The following is a 20,351-nucleotide window of genomic DNA, read 5'->3' as shown; positions in this document are numbered from 1 at the left end:
GGGAGAGCGACAACTAGGTACGAGATGTGAAAAAATTGATACAATCCCTAATTAAATCAAACCTGGTCAAGGTAAAGACAAAGATGTCACGAGCTTCTTCTGAATACATAAACTAGGGTTATAAATTCGGATTCTACTTGCTGCTGATATGTGTAAGAGACGAGATCAAGCGGCAATGGGAAAGGACGAAGAGGTACGATAAATCACTCGAAATGATTTATTTTTATCTACCATATGGCCACTGTCAACCAGATGTGTCAAGATAGAGTTGAGTATAAACTTAACTTTTCCCTTTCCGAACTACATTAGGAGATGTTTAGCCATTTGCTGGTTAAGTTTCCTAGTCGCACGCTCAATTGAACAACCCCCAGAGATACAGCTAAATTTTTTGATAGGCATCCAAGAGGCTAACTTAGTTAACTTATTCTATGTCTGAGCAGATATCCGTTGTCAACCAGAATATGTCAATGCATAATTAGCTGCGAAGGATAACCTGTGATCTCCCCTCGCTCATCTACCATTCAAGACATCGCTAGCCACTCCCATTTTGAATTTCATCTTTAGAAATAGGAATTAACTACGACTTGTCAATATCTTCAACATATTTTCCCTTTCATTCAGATACAGTACATGTAAAAAAAAACACTCTAGAACATTAACACTAACAATGAATTAACACTTGAATTGAACATACTTTAGATTTTAATAAGATTGTTGAAGGTAATGTATCCAATATAAGATTATTCGAATCAATACATACTTGTGGATACCACTGGATTATTGTTGTATTTTCCGTCTTTATAGCTATGTCAAATAAGAAAGAAACGATAGACAAAAAGATAACAATTTGTTAGCAAAGTATATCATTAAATGTTTTACCCATGATCAACCTTATTACTAACAGTAGCCACAACCCTTTATTCTGTAAAACAATTGGTTTTATGGCAGTATGATGAGTTTACATTTTACTCAAATCTTGCTCAATAGAATCTAGCAGTCGTCATGGATATTGTTCATTCTCTATGGTTATATCTGTATGATAACTTGAACTCACATAATTGACGTTACATTATTGCACTTAATCAGTCAGTGATAAGCTCTATGACTTATTGATTGATTATCCAGTGATATGTTTCACATTGGCTTCGTTATTATCTTTGTTAAATTCTAACCTTCCAATTCGTCTTATTCTTTTATTAGTTATATGTAAATGGCTTTACAAACAAATGTGTGGCCACGTTTTTCGAAATGTTTTGGGTTAACACATCACATAGTTCTGATAATTGTGACCTCATTGCATTATCTAAAATTACCCAAGTGATAAACTGTCTTTAACTCTACGATTACAACTGAACAACATTCATAAACATCTCTCATCCGCATGTAAAATCGATCATCATTGTGTAATTATTTCTACAAACGACAAGTAAACTAGATAGCTACACAAATATTATGAAACTAAAACGTAAGAGAAAATCTCAGTAACCACATGTCTAGTTAAGTGTTCATATAGAACATCATACAATTACACGAAACCCTTACGTCTCCTGATGTGACTGGATGATAGCTACTGATGCTTACACAGAAAACTGTCAACAAAGTGAAAGAATACAAAGGAACTTACTCATATTAATTTGCAGCACAGCCTTTAAGTTATGATTTTCATAGAATATCTTCTTCAATACTAAAGGTTGTGGACCATCTCCACATTCACAGTTTGATGATTTGGATTTAAACGTAAACTCTGTTGGTAATTTAACTAAAACAAAATAATTCGAAACAGACATTTGAACAAGTATACAAATGAATTAATTGTAAATCCAAAGATTATATATAATACTCTAAAGTACAGGCGAATGTTTAAGTTCAGTGAATCTAATGATCAACTCCCTAAACACTCAACTGTAAGATACTGGTTCATAAGTACATACTTCACCTTGGTATCTCAAGCTGCTGTACAACCTAATTCATGAGTGGATTTTACAGCCTTGTTCAAAGAATTGCATCATGTTGTATTGATTTATTTCCACATAAACACCAACTCATGTAAAACTCTAAGATGTGTAGCACAATGTCACAATATGGTGAAACTTTTAAAAAACTGCTAGAGTTGACCTTCGTCAATTGCATATAACCCCAAGCTAATATACTCGAACTTGAACAATAGAGAAAAGGCCCAAAATATAAGTAACAGCTTTACTCCAAAGTTAGTCTATGTACAGGAAATCCAGTGTAGTTATATGGTTTCACAGGCACTTAATCTCCCAGAAACTTTCAGAAATATACTAAATATAGTAACAGTATGGGCAGTTATCCAATCAAAACGTGATATATACTCTTTCATTTTATAGATGTTTCTAATAAGTTTCTATTCAATGTTGATTGCACAAAACGTCTTCAGCTATTTTCAGGACCTCTAGAGACTTTATCAAGGGATATTTGTGGACTCTCAACACGGTCATCATTAGAAGAGAATACAAATATTTATCGTAAAAGATATTCTTTTTATGTTTTCATATTATACTACATATGGACATACTTGTATTTGGTGTAGTATAGATTTGTATTGGATTAACGATTTGTTGATGGAATGCTGGATGAATGGATTGAGTTGAAAGAAATATTGTATTTGGTTGCGATTCCAAATTACCAAATCCATGCCAATAAGATATTGCTCTCACCTGACATAGTAAATAGAATCACACATGTATACGAATATTAGTACCCATCACTATTTTTAACATTTTGTACTTTCCATCTATTCGTATTTACAATTTGTACGTGATTATTGTCTATTAACCAATAACAAACTTGAGAGAATGACACTATATTATCTGTAGCCGAAAATTGACTAAATTATGTGACAGTAATTAGTGCTAAAATCCTCAAAGCATGTTTATACTGTTCGAGACACAACATTTAAATTTACCGATTTCGAATTTTGAAGGTTCTACAGTAACCGTAAGTTGATAAACTGCTATTATTGTTGATACATCTGAGTAAAATTGATCTAACTGCATTGTCTATCGATGAACAAAATAGGAAACCCCTATTCTACCGCTTTTTAAAGTTACTATTATTTAGTACTCTCACATATACATAGTGACCGTAAAATACACCGCAATCCAAATGAAAAGAATAAGATTATTTATGATAGTTGATTTTCATACTCAAAATAAATCAACAACCAGTCAATCAATTAATTGTAAGTTATCAATGTTTATTTAGAATAAATCTGAGTTGACCCAAGACGCTATACTACATGAGTACAACGATATGAAATCATCAAAGTGAATAATAATTGAGTTAAGATAATAATAGTAATAATAATGATAGTGGTCAAAGTTAAACGCTGTAAAATGATTTAAATGAAATAAAACTAGGACTCAACATGGAGAAAAAGAGAAACAGTGAATGCGTCTGAACTACTGTGACCAGTTCAAAGTCATGATCTAATTTAATCAAAAATCACTAGTTTGGCGAAATTTTTCGCACATCAAATGAACTAACAGATACCGAAAACCATTATCTTGACACATTTTCTTGCACTTTTCACATCGAATGTCTCATACATGCTACAGTTAGTCTGATTTTCAACATTATTAACATGATGCTATACACTATACAGTTAACTGAATCACCATATATTTATTTATATTATATGTCATTGAAAAAGACTGGAACAGATTTTCGAGAGAAACGTTGAATTTACTTTGGGTTCAATCGTTGAGATGTCTTACATCAACTAGGAGCCCAACTATTATGAAGCTAAAATTCCTATAAACATTTAGAACTGCTTAATTCGGTTATTTGATCGCTTCCCTTCCCCCCCCCCTAACAGATCAACGATGAACACAATTAGTCATACAGAATTCTTTCAATCAAAATGCTCATGAACCAACATTTTCATATATTACAACCTACATGATCTTTGTCTGTCTAAAATATTAGGAGAAGCTACATTACTGAATGATTTCAAAATAACATAATATCACTTACTTGAATTTTGTATGAAGTTGCTGGTTTTAAATTATCCAAAATACACTCTGTTCGTTCCTAAATTTAAATTGGAGCAAGTTAAATAAAAAGGTTTATTTGCTCAAATATACTACAGATTTGTCTAGATATGTTGGGATCATAGGCTTAAGCTCTATTTGAACTTCTAATAAACTATCATCATCTATAAGCAAAGATGGATGGTGGTTAGTACCTACATTCCAGAGTTGTTTACCTCGGGACTTAAACCCATTACCGTTCGCTTCAAACGCCATCGCATATATCCACTAAGTTACTAAGATCTGACTGCTACTTGCTTGTGCAATGGGGTGAGTTTTAAATTCATTTAGTATTGTTTGTTTGAATATTCCCATTGATGCTCAGGACTACATGTGAATTAAGGTAATATCGAGGCAATCCGTACAAGATGCATATATACCAATAAGAGACTGATCAATTGCAGTCCTAACCATCAATGGGAAGATTCAAACGAACATTATACGATGGATTTATTATCATTTATGTTGAATTTGTATGTTTTATTTTGCTCTTAATTGATAGTGTAATCAAGATCTATAAGACAACCAAAGAGAGTCTGTCAATATGTTGGAAACAATTTCAACTTTTTACTAAATACTGGTTAATGATCTCACATTTGAACTTCATTTTAATGTCTGGGCCTATATTACTATTGATGTTCTAACTTGCTACGACATGGATAAAATCCAGGTGGCTAGACAATTGAACCAGAGACCTGTTTTCATATTGATCATTATTATATTGAAGCATAACTGTCAGTTAATTATGAAAAAAGTTGATTCATTCGATAGTCATGAAAGTCAAGCTTCAGTAGAAAACAATTATTTTATTTTTTCCTAGAACGCCTTCAATATTGTATGAAAATTATCCGTTATTTTTACGTATGCAACAAAATCTTACAATAACAGCGGGAATTATTTGACTATGAATGATTGTCGCATAAAGAATAACCACCCAGCTGACGAGTCCCAAATAGGACGAAACGCGCGTCCTGAATCTCACTGCTAGCCACTATCCATCTTTGCTTATAAGAATAACCAACAGTTTGAACATGAATCCTGATGTAATAATGACTTGACTGAACAACTTCTTACTTTCATTGGTACGTAAGCTAAAATAATCAACAAATGAAATTTTCAATTTTCTTAATTTATTTAACGTGTTTCTCATTGCTACTAGTTTGGTCAGACGATCATAGAAACCAAAAACAAGTGGGCTAGTGTTTCAATGTAATTTGCGATTATTCAGTGTATAATGATCATTAATTTGCGACACTAGTGTAGTTCTTCTGTGTTGAGAGAGAGAAAGTTATCGAATGATACTACTTATTGATTTGTTAGGGTATTTCGTGAAGTGACTACAGTTGGAAAATGTCGACGAACAGGTTTAGACTCAGTAGTATAGAAGCAAGGGATTCTTCATCGTAACTATGACTTTGTATTTTTATTCCATGTGACATCTTGGATGCCAACTGAACAGTAATGATACAAACATCCAGAGTAATATTGTATTCGAAACCATACGAACTAATATCAACCTCAATGAACACTACCTTCCAATTGAATTATCTCGTCAAACCGCTAAACTGAACAAATATCATATAACTAACTGTTTTTTCAAATACACTGTATTATCAGAAACCCTGTCTTGCATACAATATTACTGTTGTATGTCCTTTCAGTTTAAAATAAATTAGCGCACTAATAAAACATACTTTTACAAGTTTATCTTACCGCATTGATAGTTTGAGTGAACTGAATAAGAGCTTCTAGTGTTTGTCCATCCGTATGTAAGTAGCCATGATCAATAGACCAAGTTATCTATCATTCGAAATAAATGGTGAAATAAATGATTGATTAGGAGATCTTGTTGATATATATTCAACAATTTTTAGTTATAAATGGATAAACTATTAGAACATTCAGAGGAAGTAAATTTCAACTTACTAAATATTCTGTTAAAGGTAGATCACTTCGCACCGGTGGCTGCCATTTTAGTAGAAGACTTATCTTACCAGATGAATATAATCTCCACATTGAATCGGTTACATTTCTAGGTGATCCTGGTGGTGATGGTCTGATTGGATCTCTAGGATAAGCGTCTGTGCTTAAACCAAATCCTTTAGTACCATGAATACTGACAGCAGCAATACGAAATTGATACAATCGTCCAGGTTCAAATGCTTCAAGATTTGCTCCAAATTCATGAGTCTAAAAATTTGCACAAATCGAAAATACATACAAAATACACACACACCTATATATATACATGAAGAATAATCATTGGAATAGATTACATTTTCCACAAATTGTATTCAGTTGGATAGATGTTTGATTTTTCGTATAACCATTTATTGTTGAATTAAACCCTCATCTATAGAAACTGCAATAATAATATTTCCAACGTATAAGAACCTTCCCAGATATAAAAACTCTCATATCTATGATTTGATGATTCTGATGTATCATGATTTTAGTTTTACTCTAGTGCTAGTGAGTTCATAGAGAAAATCAGATCTGATGTTAGATTAAATATAGTTCTATGTCAATGAATATGATGATTAGAAGTATTCGAATTGATGTTGTAACAGAGAATTTCCGAAATAGTGCTATTTAAGACAGACAACACTAGATGAACACAAATAAACGTATTGTATTGACATATGTATTCAGCGGGCAATCAAGTACAATGATACAAGTAAAATGGTTTGGTTTTAATCTCTAGTGACTAGAAATGCTCAACAAGTTGATTGACAATTACTTCTAAAGGAATGTCTTAGTGAAACGTCATCTGGGATAGAAGGTCAGTGTCTAAAGTTGTGATGTAGTGTTAACTGGAGAAACATATTATTCCTTACCATAGGTTGATTAATTTTTCAAACAATAATCATTGGGATTATTTCAAGGAACTAGAAATCAAATTAATCCACTTAAGAGTTTGTAAATTATAGACAAGAACTCGAAAGAATGATAGCAAAGATTTATAAATGTCACAGTAGTGTTATTAAATACTTACCATAATTAATGTTTGCCATGTTGATGCATAATTTTCATCAAACACCTTACAAATACATATTCGTATTTGTAATATAAACACAATTGGATTCATTGTGCTAGTTATATTTTGATATTGTACAGACCAAGATAATTTGATAATATTAGTATTTGTTGAAGATATGGTAGAGTTCAGATGAATTGGTCGAGGTGGGACAAGTTCATTGTAGATGGACTAAGTAAAAACGAGGGCATAGGAAATATACTAAATTTATGATCATGTGGTTAATTAGTTTTATAGTGTTATATTTAAAACTCGTAACAAATCAAGTTACATTTTAAGTATAAATTCGACAAGTTGAATGTATATGTGATAGTAGAAATTGTAATCCGTATCTGTGAGTTATTATCCCAAGTGATATTAATTAAGAAGTTATTTCGATGAGACGAATTTATGAACGACTTTTGAGCGATGCTAGACTGACCTCGAGAGTGTTCACCTAATAAACAGGACCAAATGAGGGTTATAAATCAGTGTGAGGAATTTTAATTTTGATTTGTAGTTGACGGTTAACCAAATGGATGAATGAATTTCGCGCCAAAATCTAAGACCTGTTTTATATATATATATCTTTTATCATCACCATCTTGTTAACGTCTTGATTATATTTTAAGCTGACTACTGGATTTTTCATGTGGTCGAAGATAATCTAAGGGAAGTCATGGGTCATGGTTCAAAACCAATGGTGCACATGGACTCCAGGATCCTGAGAGAACAAATGACGTATGAACCAGTTATTTTTCACCAGCTACCATGTGACTGCATCTCCTCCTTACGATGCTCAACTGCCTTGTATATCAGAAGTGTGGGTCGAAGGCTCCGTGTGTGGCCCCATATGGGAACCACCTGCTTCGATTTTGGCACCCGTGTAGTATCACAGCTCTCACATAAATCAGATGAGATTTGTGTGACACATATGTATTTGGTGCCCCCTTGTACCAATATCTATGTGTTCGAATAAATAAAAATAAATCAGTATGCAACAAAGCAGTGTATGCCACCAACCTAGTAAAATAATCTCAATTATACCATTTCATCTGGAACACTATAACGATCTGTAGTTTTCTCATTATTAAGTATTACGACTAACTTGTGAAATTTAATTTTCTTATCAGAAGTACATTGATTTTGTTGTTTAACTGAAAAAAATTCTCAGATTGTGCTCACTATTTACTAACTTCCAGAATAAATCTTCATGTTCAGTAGAATTCAGCTATATCGGGTTTGAGATATTAATCACTGATTATGATTGAAATTATAAACTTAAACCTTTGGATCTCACCTTGTTGGACTTAAGATTAAGTGCTGGTTTCTAAATCTTAACGTTCTGCGTCCCGTCCCTGACGAGATCATGTATGCATACAGCTAATACCATCCATATTAGGACGAAACACCTATCTTGTGCTTTCTGGTCTCTAGTATCATTTAAATGCCATGTAAGTCAAGAATGTTCAGTTAATAGAAGATAATTGATTTAACAGTAAAATATTTTGAACATGATTTTCTGTGAACATTTGTTTATTACATAACAAATCAGATAATTCTGTTAAGCGAATTTAAGAACAATCAAATACAAAATAGATATATTTTTGTGTCCTTAAAGTAGACTACCCATCATCAGTATAGAGCATATACATATGTACACACACTGGACCAATAAAGCATGGGAATTACTTTTAATAACATATGATCGATTTGTTAAGCAGTATATTAAAAGTGAAGATATTTGACTTATTACGAATACTACTGTCACCGCTACTACTTTTACTGTAGTGAACGAAGACGTGGTGGGTATATTTATTTATTTAAGCACATAAATAGTGGTACAATGGGGCATCAAATATATATGCGCCACACAAAACAATGAGAATTTAAAGAGAAGGGAAAAAAGGTAAGGAGCGTAAAATAAAGAATAATAATGAACAGAATAGTGTAAGGCAGCGTAATAATAATAATAATAATAATAATAATAATAATAATAATAATAGAAATTATGGAGGAAACGGAAAGGTACAATCAGAAGAAATCTTTCAGTTAAGGAAGAAACAACCATTTTTATGAAGAAAGTAAAAGAAGGTTACGGCAGGATCACAATTGGCATGTTTTTTGAGCCATATCTGATAACGTCTCTAGCCACTGTGTTGCACCATCTCCAGGACCCCAGCCAGGGAGTCGTGAAGGACCAACAGTAGCTAGCCCTTTGAAGCTTTCTTTCATACCACGATACCACGTCATACACTGACCACCTCTCCGCTATTTCCAACCAGTCCGACCGTTGTTGCCCGAGAACTGTCCTGCCCTCTATGGCCGGTGATGACTGACCCACCAAATATGGAGGAAGTCCGCAAGGAACTACAACTCTTGAAGCGCTACAAATCACTGAGTCCAGATGACTTACCTCCGGCCTTTTTTGGGTATAACCAATTTATTACTTCATACAAAATTACAGAATATGGTGGCAAGATTTGAGAATCACACATTAAATGCTTTATGTGCAATTCTCCCGCCATTCGTCCTTTACATTCTGCATGATTATTCCAATTCACAATTCCTTTCTATTTCTCCTTCTGTTTTCTCCAATACGATTTACTTAATCTTCTGCTGTCAGGCATATCACTTCTTATTGGTGTTACATACTACTTATGTCGACAGACATAATAATCTGTTGTGTATAAAAGTTATTAATTAAAAGTAAAGAACTCAAGATCCACTGAAAGTAAGATGAGAATACATTTATTCTTAGGCATCTCACGCAACGTCTCCAACCACTGATCATGGTTGTTCTACGGATGGTAGGCTGAACCTAATAACATAGCTTAGTTCAATAATCATGCATTTCGGAGACTGATTCCCTGTTTTGATTCAGACACCTCTAGCTTTCTTCCAACCTAACTGTATACCAGTAAATATTACTCATCGAGGTAAATCACAAGGGAAGCATTTCAAAGAGTAATTCAATATTTAGTAACAAACATTGTCTTAGTTACAAGTTTATATTTTAACCATAAATCTACTTTCAGAAAACAAACCAAATGACTTACATCTGTATTTAGTTGATGACATTTAGATTTACAACAGGTTTTACAATCATTATGTAATTGACAATTATTTACACAATCATTAACCACTGGATATTTTAGTTCATTATATTGTGTTTGATTATTCTGATTAATTGATGATGTATAGTTGAGATCATTCATTAAATACATAGAATTACTACATTCATTTGGTTGATTTTCGCATGTTTGTTTAATTAGAAAGCATCCAATTTGACATCCAATTGTTTTATCCTAAAGTTAAAAAGGAAAGAGAAATATTGTGGAAATTAAGCGAGAAAAAAAGCGTGAGATGAATGTTTATTTTTTGCTCAATCAGTCATGAAATAGTAACACCATTTAACTTAGGCTTTCTTCAATGTTAATTCGATACGAATTAAAGCTTTAGTGTCAAAAATCAATTTGATACCTCTTATCTTGTGCTACTGAAGTGTGACAACTTGGACTGATGCATATATGTGCCTGATCCTACGTTGTAGCTGACTGACTGACTGACTGACATTTGAATATTTATTGATGGTTGGTTTGTTTTATATAATCTAAGTTTCAATTATTTTACGAACTGTGCATAGTTTCAGAAGGAAGTCAGAAATATTGTTGTAACACGTGTTTAACATGATCAAGTTTTAACGTAATGAATATTCCAACATTGATTGTCTCAATAAATCGGAATCGTGCACACTGATACTACTAATCACATAACGTTTTGATCATAAGGAACACCAGTTCCCACAAAATTATAGGTATACCTGTTTAATGGGTGATAACTGGCTCAAAAGCTGCGTCAAGCAAAGTTTTCTGTCACCTGATTTCAACCAGCCAACATCAAGTAAGTACTGCTCAAGATATCGAATCACTTATACTACAAGCAACCATGATAATTGGTCATTTGAATTTTATCCTCTCTAAGGATGAAAAAAATTAGATTGGCCAATACTCTCACCGATCAAATATTGTAAACACTATACATAAATTCTCATTGTCACATAAACATCAATGATCACATTACTACAATCTTAGACTATTCACAATATATAGTTAATAAGTTCCATTGACTGGTTTCATGTCTCAGCTCAAAAACAATCCTATGGACAAGTTATGCAATCAAAACTGATTTTATTAATCATCCTGTCTTCATTTATCATTTACATATTTTCCCATATTCATTTAAAACTTTGTAAGTTTCTTCATTGATTGACAATATTTAGTGGACCATTGAATAATGACATGATGAAACATAATTGATTTGTCAACCCAAATATGTATATATAATGGATACGAGTGCTTAGTGATGAGTGATTTAAACGTCTTTTCTATAGCAACAATTCAATTTTGAGCTTAGTTACTCTAACGATTCAGTTCTCATTGAAGAACTTACATGTACTTGTTATATTCAAGACTGGACTGGTGAGCTTAGTGCAGAACAAGGTGGAATTTGAAACTACAGGTACAGAGTTTGAGTTTTATTATTAACATTAGCAGATGCATCTATCTGATAAGTCCCAGATAAGACGAAACAAATGTTCTGAATTCAACTGTTAAAACCTGAATGCCTCTAATTTAGCACAATCCATTATTTTAGACATAGTATATTAAGTTTCCTTAAATAGAAAATAATCAGCTATTAATTTTTTATAATTGAATTCATGAGTCAATTGAAGCTAGACCACCATGGAAAACCTAGGAGCACTGGACGGCTGTTTCGTTCTATTATGGGACTCATCAGCATTGTGCATCCATGATCCCGTCTCACGAGATTCGAATCCAGGACCGATCAATCTCGCAAGCGAACGCTTTAACCTCTAGACCACTGAATCGGCATCCAACGATGTTAATGTCTAACTCCAATCAATCCACGAAATTGAGCCACTGTCTATCTTAAAACTTTTTGGCTGATTTTTAATTGAATTTATTCCTATTTATATTAATCCCTAGTTTTATATTTCAAATTAAATAATGATTTAAAAATCTGTAAGTGTCAGTAACAACATGATCATTATCTTGAAAATCAACATTCAACATTTCCAGTTGTATATCTAAGATATTTTTTCTCATATAATTAAACTAATAATAATATATAAATATAAAAGATATAAGAAACCAGCGGGAAATTTCATTATTCTCACTGTGATAACAATTTAAATGTGATATAAAAGTTTAATTTATACAATAATCACAAACAAAGTGTATTTGACAAAGATGAATTCGATAGTTTATAAGAGTTATTGAAATGGTTATATGTAAATAATTGTATATCGTTTAGATTACCACTTATCAAAAACAATATGGATTATCATAGCAACACTATAAAATACACCATCATGATACTTATGCAAACTAACAAGAATGTTGATATTATCAGTAAAGGGCTTTTAGAAATTTCAGTAGTTGAAATCATGAATCGATTGAAGCTAGACAACTATGGAAAACCAGGAAGCAATGAAATTTCTAAAAAAAATCTCCACAAAACCCCTTACTGATAATAATCATCTGCTCAATAGTGACTGACTTCAAGAGGCATTTCCTGGAGTTCTAGTGAGAAGCCGTTACCAGTGGAGTTCAACCAGGTCTGTTGTGAGATATCAGCTCATTGAAGACAATGGTGTACGGTGGCGCAATTTCGTGGATTATTTGATGTTATACATCAACACCGTTGGATGAGGGTCAATGGCTTAATGGTTAAGCGCTCGCGTGCGAAACTGACAGATCCTGGATGTGAATCTCGTCGTGATCTCTCGTGATTGTGGATGCGCACTGTTGAGGAGTTCCACAATAGGACGAAATGGTTGTCCAGTGCTTCCAGGTTTTTCATGGTGGTCTAGCTTCAATTGACTCGTGATTTCAACTATTGAAAGAATGTTGATAGTCAAAAAATTGGGTTTCATTTACATACTGATTTTACTGCTTATAAGTAAAGATGATCAAAGATTGACCTAGGTTCCCGTACAACATATGCATTGCTCTGTATTGGGATTAAAATATTGTTAAGAGTTTCATAGTTGAAGTCAATCTATAACATGGGAAACTTGCAAAATCTTGTCCGGAATTTTAATAATGTATGACAAAAATAACGCATTTCTGAGACATCAAGAAAAAAAACAAGTATAATTTCTTCATCCGAGGAAGTCCCATTCGACAACAGTTTTATTTTGCACGAAACTTACAAGTTGCTTAATATGAGGATGTATTAACGTTTTGTTATGTTAATTCCTAGTGATCGGTCATCCAGAATTGACACAAATCATGATCAATACTATCTACAAGTTTGAGTATTCTAATATCTTATGGATTAAGTTTTGATATTAGGTCAGTAAGAAGAACTTAACAAGAAGTTATATTTCGTTCGAATTTCTCCCTAGTTTTTTACCCTAATAAACAAGATTTATTTGAAATGTTGAGTTGATTATAGCTTCATTTAAATATCGAATCAAACTATACCAATTTTATAGTTTCAGGTATTACTAACATTTCTCAAATCCTAACTAACCTATTGTAGCATTGAAATGTTCATTTTGATTAGTTAATCAATCATATACAAATATATACGAATAATATATAACCATAATCTAAACAATTTGTCAACCAAAAAGATATTTCTCCTTTCTATTTCATAATCATTTATCCCACTTTTCATGTAGACAACTTTTCAATTATTCAATGTAATAAATTCATTTGGTAGTTGTTTACTTAAATCTTCCCATTTATGATTACGACTAGAATTGATCAGTCTCTCCCATTGACATATATACATACTGTACGGTATTGTCTTAATAGGACGAAACGTGCATCCTGGATTCCACCGTTAGCTACTATCCATCTTTGCTTATTATCCAATAATATATTTTGAAAATAAATTTTGATTGAATATTTTGAAAACTGTTTTTATTGGGGGGAAATGAATTTTATCTATGAGTAAATGATCAATTTATATTTCTTTTTATTGTTTATTTTTACTGGTGTTGTGAGGTGCGGTCGCACTTCATTACAGTATTGGATTTCATATTCAGTTATTTTAACCAAGTGGGGATTTGTTTTTCTCAACCAATGATTCATTACAGTATGAAAAGATTTTTAAAAAAAGATTGTATTTATTTATTTCATTGCTAGCCACTGTCCATCTTTGCTTAAAAAAGCTTGTGACTTAAGACTATATCGAGGTAATCTATACAAGATGCACATATGTTAATATGAGACTGATCAATTACAGTCCTAAATAACAATAAGTTACGAGTAAAACAATACCAAGTGAATTTAAACTTCAGCCCATTGCACAAGCAAGTGGCTATCAGGACACAGTAGCTAAGTGGAAAACGCGATGGTATTTGAAGTGAACGGTACTGGGTTCGAGTCCCAGAGTGAACATCAACTATGAGATGCAAGTACATCCAGTTAATGAGTCCCAAATAGGACGGAAATACTAAATTTGCTTTTAAGTGTTGATATTTAGTAAACTATTCTTGAAGTGGACAATTCACTTTCAAGATTGTCAAAAAAATATAGGCAGTTATCAGTTTCCAATTTTTTATACTGTTTGGGAAAATTCATTTCATAAAGGAATCGAAGGGAAAACTAGATTGATGGTAATAGTCTTGTTGAAATAAGAACTTAACTGAAGATCCCGAGACATTATTATATTTACTAATAAACTGATTCAGAAAAAGATACATTATAAGTAATCCACAAAATGATGGGAAACCCTCGTACAATAAATACTGATCCTTGAAACAGCGTAATCTGTCTGCTTTTCCTCACCAAATTATCATGATAGGTTGACTGGAATGATTTTAGGACTTTAACATTTTAGCAATAGTTTCTGCTATGCAATGACATCATCTGTATAAACATTTACAGTGAAGGATCACTAGATGGTCAAGCCATCACAGTTTAGGTCCCGTAATCAACAGCAACAACTCACAAGCACATAATGGATTACAAATTGATTAAGGTTAGATATGTTAGTTACTGGATTCGAAGTTAGAAGCTGAATAGTACAGTGCTTATTGTGTGACCTGTGAATCTCCGAGTCCCGTCTTATTCTGGGGTTGTATGTACTTAGCATTAATAAGTCTCAATCTAAGAACCGTACACATATCTCCAACAGATATTGATCACACGTAGTTCTGAATAGCAAGAATGGGGAAACTCATGCTAATACCTTAATATCTCATTCATATTATATCTAAGAAACTGTTGGTAAATATTCATTTTGAACTATTTTACTGACTACCATCATGTTCACTATCGACAGAGTTGTAGTTGTACTTATCTGTAACTAGACGTTCTGTTAATCATTGACTGTTTTTTATTTGTTTGAAATTAGATTTGATTTACAACGGTAAACAATTGTCAAGTTCATAGTCTTTCAAACATTATTATTATTACCATTATCTTTGTGTTATCAACATTAAATTTGTTTATTGGCACTCACTTCTCAAGTGCTTCTATAGGTGATAGAAATATCTTGAGAAAACAGATCATTATAATTTCTAATATTTTCACACTTTCATGATGAGTATATTATAAAATCAGGTCAATTTTAGTAATATTAACACATTACAAAAGTTAAATAAACCGTTAGTAAAATAGCCTTAAGGCATGATATATATATATAAAGTTATCTATGATAAAAATTGGATCAATGAACAGATTTCCACTCAGGTTATTATGTTTCATGTATCGTTACGCTTCTTTAATAAATAAATCAGGAATATATAACTTTAGTCTACAATCTAATCATTGTTGTTTGCTAATTTATACGTGTGAAATAGTGTATAAGTAGTATTATGAATATAATAAGTAATAATTCAATTTACTATACAAACTAAACTTCTCAGTAACTTATTTTGTTAAGTAAAGAAAAAAAAAGATTACCCAAATACACTTGACCTAATATCTTTCGTATGCGTCTTTAAGTAATTCAATACTGTGTTGTGTTTTTTTAAAGGTAAATATATATATATTATTCAATATGAAGATTCGGAAGAATCATCAGCATCTCCTCAGTAGTGCACATCCACGACCCCGCTCGCGGGATTCGAACCCAAGACCTTCAGTGTCACGCGCGAACGCGAGCTTCACTGGAGCTAATCCGTATCGGATAGAGGCAAGTATCTATCTCAGTACAATGGAAGATGGTCGCGCAAATTTCGTGGATTGGTTAAGATTAGACCTTGGATGCCAGTTCAATGGTCAAGTAGGTTAAGCATTCGCACTCAAGACTGAAGGCCCTGGGTCTAAATTCCGCGAGCGGGATCGTGATTGCGCACTGCTCAGAAGTCCCACAGTAGGACGAAACAGCCATCCAGTGCTCTCTAGTTTTCAGTGGTGGTCTAACATCAGTCGATTCATGACCTCAATTAAAAACTTAATCTTCACAATTCCTATACTGTTAATCATCAACATATTGGCAAGGCGTCACACGGGAAGTTATTATCTCATATACAACGAAACTTGTAAGCTATTCCTTCTTTAAATACCTACATAGCTACCTATATCAGATCCACGATTCGCGAACCAGTATAGAGAACCAGATTAACATTAGATAACACTCTATTCAGTACAGTTACAAGCAGTCACACTCAGTGAGTCTAGAGAAGAAATCAATGAGAGGAAAGAGAATTACATCTTTAATAATCAGTAAACTCACAATGAACTTTCTGTGTGGCTCGAATGTCCTTGAGTTCTACCTTTATAGGTTGCTGTTTACACTATTGTGGAGTTCAAAATCAGAACGAAGTAGAAATTTATTGCAGTCTTTTTTTCATGAATATCTGGCTAGAATTGATGTCATCTACGATAACAACCCATTATTTTCAGCAACATTTCATTTAAAACTAATTAAACCTCATTATGTAACCGTCATTACCAGTAAGTGTTCTTTGTGAAGTCATTATAGTTTAACGTTATACTAGTCTATCAGAATTAGCCCGAAATTAACATAGTCGGGATATCAATTGACCTTCTATGTTTAACACCAATATCGGTTCACAATATTTTGTACGTAAAGTGGTTAGATATCATTTGATTAGGCTGTTGTTTTGAGAGGAAATCACAGATTACAATTACAAAATAATTGGAACCAAAATTTTTTCATACCAAAATCGCGATTTATCTAAAAGTAGTTTAGACTGAAATAATCAGTTTTGTTCCAAAGAATAATCTGTTAGAACATCCAACAGTATCTACTATCTAGCTACGTCAATTAATTATCTGTTTGTGACAGATCACCATGAAATAACTCATAGTTGCTTAAGAATGGTTACTATACATATATATATATATGTTGTCAATTTTTTGTCGTGATGAGAAACAATTTCTTTCACTTAATATGATTATAATCAGTAGAAAAGTGGTATATATTTTACCTAGTCAGCATGATATTCACTTCATAGGTGATGTGATAACTAAGATATCTGTTATAGTTAAGTAATATTGCAACAAAACCAGTTTACACAGGCATTATAGGCAAAGATGAATGAGTAGTGGAATCCAGGACTCGCGTTTCGTCCTATCCAGTACACATCAGCTGGATATACCTACATGCCAGAGTTGGTTTTCACTCTGGGACTTAGATCCGGTACTGTTCGCTTCAAACGCCATCGCTGAGTCATGATAGCCAGTAGCTTGTGCAATAGGGTGAAGTTTAAATTCATTTTGTATTATATTTTTGAATCTTCCCATTGATGTTTAAGACTGCAATCGATCAGTCTCTTATTGGTATATGTGAACATTAACTCTAGTCTGTAAGTACATCCAAATGATGAGTTCCAAAGAGGGCGAACCACGCGTCCTGGATTCCACCGCTATCCCCTATCCATCTTTACTCATAATATTTGTAACTTAAGGCAATATCAAGGTAATCTGCACAGCATGTACATGTGCCAGTAAGAGATTGGTCAATTTCAGTCTCAAACATCAGTGAGAAGATTCAAACAAACAATACAAAATGGAAAAATACTTAAGTCATGAATAGATTCAGATCAATGACCTATTTTCATTCAACTGGTAATTGTGAAACAGAAACTCTCCTGAAATGAAACCTGGAATACTTTTAACATTGAATGTATATTTTAAAGAAAGATAAGGATATAAATAAATAAATGAAAAGAAATTTGCAAACAAGGAATTAATGTAAATCAGATTTGTATATATTTTAAATTAATCTTAAATGAAATAATCATTTTACTTGTTAGGATGGGATAACATTGCAAAATCACATATTGATTAAGTATTATATTTTGTATGATATAAAATTCCAAAATAGAAGAGAAAGACCAAAGAACACATTACGCCGAGAAATGGAGACAAATATCAGAAGAATGAATAACAATTGGATAGAACTAGAGAGGAAGACTCAGGAAAGAATGGGTTGGAGAATGTAAGTTGGCGGTCTATACTCCATTGGGAGTAACAGGCGTAAATAAGTAAGTAAACTTCTTTATATTGATTTAGGATGAGAATCCTTCACTAGAACATAAAATATATATTTTACATTATAAGATCTGTTTAACTATTCCACCTCCCCTTTATACCATTATATGTGATATTCATCAACTAATCAATAAATCAGAATGTGTTTTTTGTGGAGATTTTTAGAAATTTTCACAGATTGAACTCATGAGTCAGTTGAAGCTAGACCACCATTGAAAACCTGGAAGCACTGGACGGCCGTTTCGTCCTAGTATGGGACTCCTCAGCAGTGCACATCCACGACCCCGCACCACCCGGGGCTCGAACCCAGGACCTACTGGCTTCGCGCGCGAGCACTTAACCATAGACCACCACTGGTTAAGTGCTCGCGCGCGAAGCCAGTAGGTCCTGGGTTCGAGCCCCGGGTGGTGCGGGGTCGTGGATGTGCACTGCTGAGAAGTCCCATACTAGGACGAAACGGCCGTCCAGTGCTTCCAGGTTTTCAATGGTGGTCTAGCTTCAACTGACTCATCTAATCAATAAATGTCATCGATTGAGATCTTGAACCGATTGATGTTAGACCACCATTGAAAACCTGGAAGCACTGGATGGCCATTTCGTGACCAGTGGATCATTTGCGCTCGCGCGCGAGACTGAAGGCCCTGACTTCGAATTCCGCAAGCAGGATCGTGGATGAGCACTGCTGAAGAGTTCCACAGTTTAAACTTAACAATCTTCATTACCCTAAACTGAGGTTTAAAATTTTCGCATATCCTTACTTATTCAATAATTAGGAATGATCAGTATGAAGTTGTGGAGATTTTTAAGTTTTTGATTGAGATCATGAATTGATTGATGTTAGATTACTATAGGTATGAATTGCATCATGTGGTCAAAGAATTAAACATATATATTACATAATTAACATCTGCATTAAAACTATGTACATACCATGAGAGTTATACAAGTGAATAAGATGTAGTAAGGTCTGTCAGGGATTAAATATTAATTGATCATATGGATCCAAATTGTACCTACATAATCAAGAATTTAAGTAAATCCAAGATTTTTATATATCATGACAAAAAAAGAGAATTTATGGATATTTTCAAAAGTTGACCTTCTTACTGATTGATATTAGATGCATGCAATAGTACTTATATAGACGATAAACTGGAACTGTATATGTTCTAAATTGATGACATGCTCCTCCACGAGGAGAAACAGGCGTAAGTAAGTAAGTAATGAGATTTTGATGGGAAGTACCTGTATTTGTGTTAAATACGGAATTTTCGGCAGTAAACTGATTAATGATGAGATATTAGTTACATACGTCAAAATGTAGATAACCTCAGTAACTAGGAAGTTAAGACATCAGTACTAGAGAAAAAATATTCAAATTCCTGACAAATACAGTCTTCGAATTGGCAGTGAAAAAAATTTCAGCAAAAATGGTTGAGTGGTACTTTAAGCTTAAATAAACACAAAATATGCTTAATAGTGTATTTCAAACGGCCATATATTACATGTTGTTTAATTGTTTTCTCAGAATGAATCAATATAATACTGACATTGTCAACTAATGATATGATATTTACTAGACTGTGATATATACAGATATACCATGAATTAAAGAAGAATATTTTACATAAGTGAGAATCATTCATAAATATGCCACAGAGAAATGATGAATAGACTTTATCAGAAACTCATTAAAGGTAACGATCACTAATTATGGTTAAAGAGACTTCATTATTAGCTCACTTCTCTTAACACTTCATGGTTAAAATGTATTCA

The 20,351-nt window shown here is 33.0% G+C and overlaps 1 protein-coding gene across 1 annotated transcript in view; it reads right to left on the bottom strand.

The window, feature by feature from the left end:
• KAL1_2 (Kallmann syndrome 1 sequence) overlaps window positions 1-20,351 on the bottom strand; it is a 46,412-nt gene that overhangs the window by 6,837 nt on the left and 19,224 nt on the right. The window contains exons 4-11 of the mRNA XM_051215219.1: window positions 10,131-10,379; window positions 7,051-7,263; window positions 5,982-6,245; window positions 5,769-5,855; window positions 4,000-4,056; window positions 2,540-2,681; window positions 1,625-1,759; window positions 695-804 (exon numbers count right to left, since the gene is read on the bottom strand). Coding sequence (XP_051068411.1) covers window positions 695-804; window positions 1,625-1,759; window positions 2,540-2,681; window positions 4,000-4,056; window positions 5,769-5,855; window positions 5,982-6,245; window positions 7,051-7,263; window positions 10,131-10,379 — 1,257 coding nt within the window. The remainder of the gene's footprint in view (window positions 1-694; window positions 805-1,624; window positions 1,760-2,539; window positions 2,682-3,999; window positions 4,057-5,768; window positions 5,856-5,981; window positions 6,246-7,050; window positions 7,264-10,130; window positions 10,380-20,351) is intronic.

This window comes from Schistosoma haematobium, chromosome 2, assembly GCF_000699445.3.
Source record: "Schistosoma haematobium chromosome 2, whole genome shotgun sequence".
In the NCBI taxonomy this organism is placed as follows: Eukaryota; Metazoa; Platyhelminthes; class Trematoda; order Strigeidida; family Schistosomatidae; genus Schistosoma; species Schistosoma haematobium.
This window is presented reverse-complemented; position numbering and strand designations above follow the sequence as displayed.